Below are 10,137 nucleotides of genomic sequence, written 5' to 3'. Positions count from 1 at the left end.
CATGATGTGAAAAGAAGGCCTGTTGGATTCCACTACTCACCATCCTACAAGGAGAATGTGATAGCGCCTTAGACGAAATCATAAGACGCCCTATACGCCTATGGAACTACAGAGCGATCTATATGTAGGTGGAATCATATCGCGCAGAACAGTTCTGAAGTTAAGTCGATGAGTACAAGCAACGATGAGAGTAGACTAAGTCTATTATAGGTAACACCACCTCGAAGAAAGACGAGCATTACAGGCACGCACTCATCGCTTCTGTACAATAGATTCCCACGCACGAGAACACCGCGGCAAGATTAGAGAATTGCCAATCTTGTAACGACTTGAAATTCCTCATCGGGGACGTTTGCGATCGCGCTCGCCCTGAGGACGCAAGTTGAGTTTTTGATGCTCGAAATTAGTCGTGTTTGACTTGGGTGAACAATGACTACATAAGCCTGCCCACGAACTGGTGATAGCGTGGTACTCTCCGAAGTTGTGTGGGTGAGCTGATATAAAGGCGTCACTATATAATCGTTTGGTAAGCAACTTCACCTACATTTTTTTCACTTGAAGTTAGAAAACTAGGACCTCAAGTAAGGCATTCTCAGTAGTTCACAAGTTGAACCAATGCATGCCATACTAGCATTTCTAGCGCTATACTCCACACTAGCTACTATAGGCTCCGCAATAGACTCATCTCGGACATCACACAGAGGACGATCAAACAACAGGATCAGGACGGTGAGTCCGAATGCTACTATCATGATTATGCTGAATGCTTTATACTCAGCGTCGTTTGATGTACGCACCTGCTGGCCGGATGGGACGCTCACGGTGGTACCGCAATGTTGCTTCTGGTCACTCTCATAATTAACCATAACAACTAGGGGAAGATTACAAAGACTACATAGTTTGACTTCATTTGCAGCCTGCACGCTATAGTTAATGGTCACCTGAGTGCCTTTCGAGGTGATTTAATCAGTTCAAGTCGGCCCCGGCTTCAACATGACATCTGTACCAAGTCTTAATGTCAGTGGTGCTCAATGAGGCTTGCGTTTAGTATCGGTTAGAGGAGTTCGATCAAGAAAGGACTGGGGTCGCTGACTGCGTTAGCAATTTTCATAGTAGTTGCCCTGAAAGTGGACTTTATAGTGTAACAGATCCGCAGAGGATGTATAAGCAAGAGAAAGTATCATACTAACGATATAGAACAGCGTAACACGAATGCGTCGGAATATACTATAATCTCCATAGCTCTGTGAGTCATAGACTATGACTGTTGATGAGGATTAAAGGACTTGTGCTAAGAATTACGCAGGAGTTAAGTTCACTCAGTCAACCATACCCGAAAGCAACTTGTATTCGATCTGGATGCAGGAGAGGCGAGGAAGGTGGTTGCTGAAGCCATCAGGCAAAAGCATAGCACAAGACTGGTGAACTCAACTCGCAAGAATGCGACCAGAAACTCTGCGTACTCCTATTCAAACATTTCAATGCCTTCTTTCTTGATTGCTGAAGGTCCACGTTGAGCAGCAAGTCGAGAGCTCCGACGAGTCCTCGTTTCCGCAGGAAACTCATCCTTCACCACGACGATTTCGGCCTCACTTGAAGTGGACTTCCTGTTCGTCATCTTAGCTCTGCTCCCTGCACTTCGCTCAACTTTGGCCCTGTCATTCACTGCTGTTGCTCCTGCTGCTGACTTGGCAGCTACCCTCTTCGCCTTGGCTACTATGGGAGGTGCCGTCTGGCTGGCGGTGGACTCGAGAGGTCTCTTGCGAGTTACAGACAAGTCGATGGGCGACCCACCAGAGATTGCCGTTGTGCTAGATGTTTCCGTAGTGATGAATATGTTGATAGTTGGTGACTTCATAGTCCCTAAGACAGCTCTGCGAGCAAGCTCCACAGAGTCCTCCCAAGCATCCCTATGGAAGAGGCACTTATCGCCAACATCATCGACATACGTGAGGCCGATATTAGTTTCGACAGCTAGTTCCGGCCATTGATCTACGACAATATCCGTTAGCGTGGTATATGTTTGCGGGGTATCAGACGCCAGACGTCTGCTTTTCTGTCCTCGGTAGTGGAATTTGAGGACGATTTCTACCATTGGGATCACCTTCAAGTAACTACCATACGTCAACTTTTATCTCTCTTTCTTGGAGTAGCGCTGGTGGTTCATGCCGCTATAATGCTCATATGCTTGTACACAATCCGTCCGACACGCCAACGTTGAGTTTTGTTCTAGGAATGTGACCATAGTAGGTGCTTCAATGTGCCCAAGGCAATCGACACCGTGCGCGCGTCTGGTGAGTGGGAGCTCGCGTTGTCCGATCTATGCCTTAATTTCTCTCAGGACGACCTCTCGCCACAGGATAACAGTGTTGGTAGCTACAACAATAAACAACGTCAATCTAGAATCGGGGTGAAGAAGGCAATGTGAGAAAACTTGCACATGGTCAACTACATTTGTTTGTGACAGTGGGCCTGTTTCATAGGGGCAAATTGCGCCTTAAACTTAAGTAACGCCTGAAGTATATCTTGAATAACTCCTGAATCCGAGGCGCCTTACATTAAGTATCCTTGTGAAACAGGCCCAATATGAAAATTCTGAGGTGGTTGCGGGAAATTCTCAATGGTTTCTGTACACTCCTACCCGAATTTGTACACAAACTTATATAATTAGTGAGTGAATTTTTTGAACTCAGTCGAGGAAAGCGATCATATGTTCCAACACAGACAGAGTGGGAAAATATGCACATGGTCAACCACATGTGCTGGCGACAAGATAGAAATTCTGAGATTCTGAAGTTAAGACAATTTCTTATTGTTTTCTGTATACGTCTATCCGAATTTGTATGTAAACTTCTACAATTAGTGAGGAGACTCTCAGACTCAGCTGAGCAAAGCCTATTCCTACCGCTGTCTACTCAGAGTAGTCGATGAAGGGGTAGTAGACTCTACTACCCCCAATCTTCTCTAATGTCGTGATGGCGTTGCGGGCCGTATGCGGACATCGACATTGCAATGGATCGATGCTCAAATCAGACATTGAAACTTGAAAAGGCTTGGAGATCGAGGCTTTCAGTTGATTTCCCTCTTTCCGCCGCCTTTCTCGCCGCGAATTTATCCTGCCGCTTAATTTTTGTCGTGTGCCGTTGAAGCCTCCCAGTGGCTGTATTCTCAAGAGCTGTTTTCGCAGTTCTCGACTGAACTCGAAAGGCAAGGGTGATCATGAATATCGATTCTAGACTAAAGATAGAAAACTGCCGGGAAACTTTCTAGAGTTTCTAAAAATAAACAGACATATAGATAATCTATAATAGACTACGAACACCTCAACTGGATAATGTATCATATCTCATCGAGAGCCTCACCTCAGATACGACACTGCGAATCATCCGCAATAAAGTTGATATAAAAATGCGAAAAAAATATCAATTCCTTCATATTCAATAGTATAGTGCGGCATTGAGTAGAGAAGAACGGTTCTTAGCGGGCAGGTCAGAGAGAACGGTGGAAATGGAGAATCCATACAGGCCTCTATCTTTAACGAGGCGGGTCTTCTCAAGGACTTGCTTCTGTGACTGATAGACATAGTCTTCGAAATGGCCGTTCGAGAAAGGAAGTGCGCCGCTAGCAACCAGTTTAGCATAAGTTCGAGGAGGTTGATGTGCGCCTGGTGAAAACCCCAGAGCCTCTACCTGAAATATAACATAGTAGTTGAATGCGGACATCCCTATCAAATCAGTATCAGCAACGGGCGATTCCCGGCGGGAATTCCTCGCCTAAAGGAGTCCATGGCTTACTGATAGTTCGATTTTTGATGCTGGTACCCTGAGCGTAAGCAGACGCTGAACGGCTTGGCGAGCGAAATCCGCATTAACCATGTTATCCGAAAAAAGTGTCGGGTGCCCGAAGTGAATCGAAACGGTATCGAACAAGCGTTCCAGCCTGGCTGATTCTACGTACTCCCACAGGGGTGAGTCCAAGGGCTCTGCCCCGAAACTGAGGACAAACTATACTGCGTCATGGACAACCTTATGGGCCAGCCGTTGCCTCTACACTAGCACACTCAGAACGGCTATTCTGAGAGCAGAAACGATGGGCGATTTTACTCACCCGATCGACGCTCTGACAGGCTTCCCAGACCTGGTCTTGAGCTTACGGCTTATGATCCACCCAACTCTTTGCGCGATTTGCCAGAAGAACTGTTGACAGTTTCCTACCCAAACCCAGAACCTCACCTCCTCTACATTATACTGAGTGATATAAGACTGAATCTGAGATTCGAAAGTAGCAAAACTGAATGTATCGGGGGAGCATTCATCATAAGGGTAGCTGTCTGAGAACAACAAAAGGGCTGTACCAGTGCCGTATTTCCTGGCACAATCAGCAATTTCGTTGACCATTGTGATGTTGCTGACCTCCGAGAAAACAGAACCATCGTTGAGCAATGTGGTACTCTCGAGAAAGAATTTACTGACCCCCATGGAGAACATTTCACAAATGGTGTCGGTGGGAGCGAGCCACTCTTGACTGCTGATAGACACCATCCTTCTAGCATAAGATGGAAGGGAGACGAGGAGGAGGACGATAATAGGAGAGCTGGCTAGCATCTAGGAGATGTATGCTGAAACAGCCACAATGGATGGCATCCATTGGATGCTATCGTGTTCCACATGATCGTCACAACGGCTATTTGTCATCACATATTGTTCGACACAAAATTAGACTGTTCTGAGCAGATTATCCCGTTGCACGCTCCCCTTGGCCCAAGGGTCTTGGGCAAATATCAGTGTTCCGGGATTCGTGACTTGATAGAGTCATCTAACACGATAGACGAATGGGGGTCCCTAGTATGGATTTGTGGGCAATCGTGACGCCGTCACGGCGGATCTGTTTGCACGCGTATTTGTGCGGTTTGTTGTGTTCACTTGTATGGCACGATTCGTGCCGCACTAACGCAACAAGGAGCGAACTATGTTGAATTTCAGTTATCACGTAAAAGCATTCTGCAGCAACCTCCTCCGCTCTATCCATCTGGTAGCAGTACAGACTGACCTGCCCGCCCGCCCCAGATTGTAGACAGATTGTAGACGCGGCTGCGCTCGCGTCACGCGAGCGACAGCTCACAACAGTTCTGGTGAATATACAATGAAGGGTGAAGTAGTGATTGGGACTCGCTCCCGGGTGCCTCCTCTGACTGCATGCTTGACTTATGATCGGATATATTGGACAAGGATTTAATGAGTTATACCGAGATTCCCCGTAGCACGCCTACACACGGGCCTTGCACCCTGTGCAAATTTGCACGCATGCGCAAGCGGGGTATCCATCAAAACTCTGGTAAAGAAGATTGACTATACGATAGACAATAGACGAGATTACACTATAATCATTACAGGGACAATACCGAGTCGGTATTACGGACTAACATAAGAGGGAGACATAGTCGTACCCAATCAGTAGGTATCTATCAACGGTTGTACTTGTATACAGATTATCATGAAACGAAAGCACAGAAAATGTGGAAATGACGGAGCATGCTCGCTCGCCCCGCGAATACGTAGCGGTTGTTCCTCGGGGGCATCAAAACAGTGATTCGGCGGGCCGTCTATTCCTTCTGTAATATTCATAACGTTCGAGAAAAATGGATTCGAGACTAGCGCATTTGCGGCCTTGACTAGCCTAGGCAATAGTAGCCGTTTCAGAATAGTCGTTTTGGTTCATGCGCTGGGCGCACGTGGGCTGATGGCTCGCGCAACAAGTCAATATCAAACTGCCTAGCGGAGCGAAGCCAGGGTTGTCCGGCCGGAAAGAAAAAATTTCTTTCAAGCGGAAATTTCCCGAAATTTCGGGAAAAATAGTAACGATGGAAATTTCCGGAATTTTCGGGCGAGGCCGTGGGTTCGATCCGCAGCTCCGCCAGTTTTCCATCCTTCGTCACACTACGCTCTAGAGTCCAGGGAAGGTGTGAGCCACAAACCAATCATCCTTTGATTCTATATCGTGTTGAGCCCAACTTAACAACACGACTCGTGAGGGTTTAATGAGACGTTACTGCAGAAAAATTGGCATTGTGGTAAGCAGCCTCTATGTGGTTGCCGGAGGCCAGCCGAGATGTACATTGTACATTGTACAATACAGTAAATGACTGTGGATAAACCCGACAGGACTTCTTTCCGATCATCATCTCGGGCTGCTTTAACGGTCCTAATTGGATGTGTTCAGGCTGAAGCCTTCAGCCTCCACCTCGTGAGCGCGGTACAATATATGCGGCTTGGTGGTAGTCTGAGAATAGTGAGGGCTTGTTTGAGATATATCGCACACCCTTACTCAGCGAGCTCACTGTAGATCTTCTCGTGTGCCTTCAGCGAACAAGGGGTGAGACAGGTGGAGTAAATGAGCTTAGAGAGCTCGTCGGTATCCTTGTGTAGATACCAATAGCTGGCTGGAGCCATGAAACTTGACACGTGATTGTCGACCGAGCCGAAGGGAGCTGAGCGTTTTATAATCAAATTCTTGCGTCACAAGGAACCTATGCTTTTGTCGGTCTTACCCTGTTGTAGGAAGTATCCCACGATGGTTTTAGAGGCGTGAAGGTTCTACCCCACAAGATAGCAAACAACTGATGAACGCCTTCTTGAATCGGTCAACCACGCTCTTATCTGGCAGACTTGTGAAGAACCGATCAAGCGTTGTGGGAAATTTCACAGCGTTCTTCATCTTTCAACCTGGCTCCTCATCATCGCCTCTGTTTTTCTTCGTTAGCGGTGATACTTTTTCGCCAGTCAATGGTGTAGATAGACTGCAAGAGCTCCGCTTGCTAACCTTTGGCGTTTCAGGACGTTGTACACCCGTTGAACTTGAGGTCGAGCCCAGGGCAGCATCTCGGTGATTGGCAGCGACTGCAGATTTGCTTGACGAGAGTCCGGTAGCAAGATTAGGACGGGATTGACGAGCCTGAACACTCTCACGCAGCCTGGTTTCAAGCTCTGGACTATCCGACATGTGGTCGCGAACGTGATTGGCGAAACGGGTGGTGTTTTTAAACTCCCACTTCTTTTCACACATAATACACATCCAATATTGCTTCTTGTTGTCTCTTTCTCCTTGGCCAGATGCTGGCTTGGTAACAGTCAAGATGTATTCATAAGGATTGAGGCCTTTGCGATGACGACCCATGACTAAACCGAGAAATACCGCTGAGAGCATAGATTTTCACAGCCCCTGGAATGGTATATTGGATAACTCAGTAACTAGCCCTCAACGGTTCATGAGAAACCAACATTAAAGTTGCAATATCGATTGGAGTCCTTATCGTATCGTTCTGAATCGTAGGCTAGAAGGATCCTCTGTAGCGACGGTGTAAGCTCCGAAATCTTGAACTAATATTGTTAATGATATGGAGCGGGGAATTCGAACTCGCCAGACTGGACCTTCCGCTTTAGATCAGCTATGGTATGTGGTTCTCCCCTCACTTTGAGCTTATCATAGAAAGGAAAGAAAAATAGGGTTGCTGTTCTCTGTGGACGCTCGTTAGTCTCAGAATTGAGTTGCCCACTGCGAGTCCTATTGGCCCGATGACCAATATCCAACATCACTCGTGCCTCATCTCGGCGCATGCCCGGACCATCATCTGCGGGACTATTATGGTAGCATGGTACACCAAAGTCACCTTTACTCATCAGGTAATCGTAGGTTATTTCGGAAGGAAGAAGAAACCGACGGCCTTGATCGATGCCCTCGGAGCGACCACTGCTGGGCTCTGAGCTTGTGACTGCTCGAACAGGAGACTCGGCAAGAATCTGTCTGTGCAGACGAGAAGATGACGAAGTACCGGGCTGCAGTGGGATTGGAAGCCGATTGAGATGGTCCGACCAGTCTGCGCTTGAACACTCGCTCGAACTGAGGTCATCAGATAGCTCATCGGACAGTTCTGCCCGCTCATTTCCGCCACCTGGGCGCATGCGCTTAGCTGGCTTTGACGACAATAGCTGAGATTCAGAGAGAAAAAACAGCCTACACTGTGGTTAGGTTCTACCTCGGCTCTTATTTCGTTCCCAACGGCCCACCGGATGGTCATGCGTCTGATCATCTTTCGCTACCCATGTTTGGCCTAGGCAGACAAGAGTCCGGATACTCAGTAATACACCGGCGGAAATCACTGTGACACCAAGTCTGAGCGGAACTCACTGGCTCAAGAACCTGCCGTGGCTGATCAGTCGCTCGATGTTCGCGTTCGAGCATGGGACAGAGGAAGCCAAGAACACAAACCGGCAGAAACTGGAGTGCTGGCTAACATGTTTCCAGTATTGGTAGTCCAACAGGGTACGAGGTATTGATGCAAACTTGCCTGACACAGTCCACCATCGACCTAGCTAGGACGAAAAGCGTGGTCAATCATCATCATTACCTGTCCCATGGAAGAAATAAGAGAAGCCAATCGTTGTGTGAAGCCTGGAATGGCTCTACTTCTCGCATAACACGCTCAATCATATCCGATTGCCAGCTCCGATTGTCTCGCCAATCTTCAACCGACATGTACCTCAGCCAGCCCCGCCCAGCATCGACCTTTTCTAGCCTAGAATCACAGGCGGGCCGAGCGTCAAGTCAAATGGTTGTCTCCAGTACTGATGGCTCACTTACCTCTGTCGCACACGATCACGAGCACCGACGCTAAGTGACGGATGAACTTGAAGGTCCTCATACAAAAGGTACATCAGACGCAATCCCCTCATTATGGATATTCCGGCTTCCTGCAGTTGCTCATTGAGGACACCAATGGGCTTGAGAACGTTAAGGGTACGCTTCAGCAGCTTCTTTGCTGACGACGACTGCAGCGCTGTGTTAACGATGTCGAATGCTTCTTTTAGTGATCCGGGTAAACTGAAAGGGGTGATCAAGGGCCAAAAAACGGTCCGAGCTAGTTAACCGCGTTAACTTAATACAAGGCGAGGACCTCGCCGCGAGGTGCTTGCTGAAGAGTCGCCCCTACCTAGCAAAGTTCTCCGGCTCTCGAATAATCGCGCAGAAATCCTGCAGTTCTTTCCAATTTGCCCTCAGGCTTGCCAAACTTTTCAATATGGACGTCCATCGGATATCCAAAATAGCGACAATCACAGAACCCGTATAGCGTCGAGAGATGAAACACATTGACGATGTAAGTTGCTTGGCGGCTGTCGCGAAGCGTAGTAGATCCTGGTACTCGTCGCCCTGGAATATTTGCTTGCATAGATTAGCATTCATATGAGAGAAGCATGGCTGTGCCAGGGTGGTTGGGAAGCCGCAGGGAGGCAAAAAGTCCACCGCTTGTGCTGGACGTAAGCTATTGAGCTTGTCTATGGCCTGCTTTACTGCGGAAAGCATGGGACTCGCAGAATCCGACACTATTGCACTCGGACACAGATCATCTGAAAGAAACTTTTGTGACTCTCCCCCTCAAGTTGAGGGCCTCAACGAAGGCTCCTCAGACTTACTCTGCAAAAGCTTCGGTACGATAACTTCATCATAGATGAACCCGAAAAGAACATCCGCTCGTTCCCTTTCGTCGTCTTCCAATCGCCGGGCATACAAGGGATAGCTTTTAAACCCCTTCCCGTTAGATTCCAATCCGAAACCAACCATGACGGTAAGGATGTGATCGTGTCGTCGAGAGCGGTGCGGGACCCATGTGTCAATGAATAGAAGGATAGGATTGCCATGTAACTTTTGGGTCACTGTGGTCTCGCCGAGAAGCGATCGCTACATTTGCACTACAGCGGAGCGAAGCGATACGTATTTGTAAGTTTCTCCGATCGTATTTTGTGAACATAATTCGGTCAACTGTAGTGATTGTATTTTGCCGTGATAATGCAAATTTTCATAAAGACGCTGACTGGACGGAAAAGTAACTTCAACTTCGAGCCGGACAATACAGTGAGGCATGTGAAGGAAGCCTTACAAGAGAGAGAAGGAATCCAGGTAGTGAAGGGTATCTTGAGGTTGAGCGTGTAAGATACAAAATAGGTCCAGATGAGTACCATTTTGGCAGGTGGAACAGATAAGGTTAATATACTCTGGAAAACAGATGAGTGATGATTGCAAGTTATCCGATTATAATGTAAGCCCGGCTCGACCATCCACATGGTACTTCAACTTCGCGGAGGC

General features: G+C 47.7%; 2 protein-coding genes across 2 annotated transcripts in view; one reads left to right on the top strand and one right to left on the bottom strand.

The window, feature by feature from the left end:
* Nucleotides 1–1,465: 1,465 nt before the first annotated feature.
* Pmar_PMAR015985 (hypothetical protein) lies at nucleotides 1,466–2,095 on the bottom strand (the record flags this gene model as incomplete). Its single annotated transcript, XM_002767163.1, has 1 exon — nucleotides 1,466–2,095. The coding sequence occupies one exon, from the start codon at nucleotides 2,093–2,095 to the stop codon at nucleotides 1,466–1,468; it is 630 nt and encodes a 209-aa protein (XP_002767209.1).
* A 7,745-nt stretch (nucleotides 2,096–9,840) lies between these two features.
* The window catches only part of Pmar_PMAR015984 (ubiquitin 1, putative), a gene marked incomplete at both ends in the record, with an annotated part of 523 nt that continues 226 nt past the window's right edge, over nucleotides 9,841–10,137 (top strand). Inside the window, 2 exons of the mRNA XM_002767162.1 lie at nucleotides 9,841–9,951; nucleotides 10,022–10,137. Coding sequence (XP_002767208.1) covers nucleotides 9,841–9,951; nucleotides 10,022–10,137 — 227 coding nt within the window. The remainder of the gene's footprint in view (nucleotides 9,952–10,021) is intronic.

The sequence above is a fragment of the Perkinsus marinus genome (assembly GCF_000006405.1).
Source record: "Perkinsus marinus ATCC 50983 genomic scaffold scf_1104296971092, whole genome shotgun sequence".
In the NCBI taxonomy this organism is placed as follows: Eukaryota; Perkinsozoa; order Perkinsida; family Perkinsidae; genus Perkinsus; species Perkinsus marinus.
This window is presented reverse-complemented; position numbering and strand designations above follow the sequence as displayed.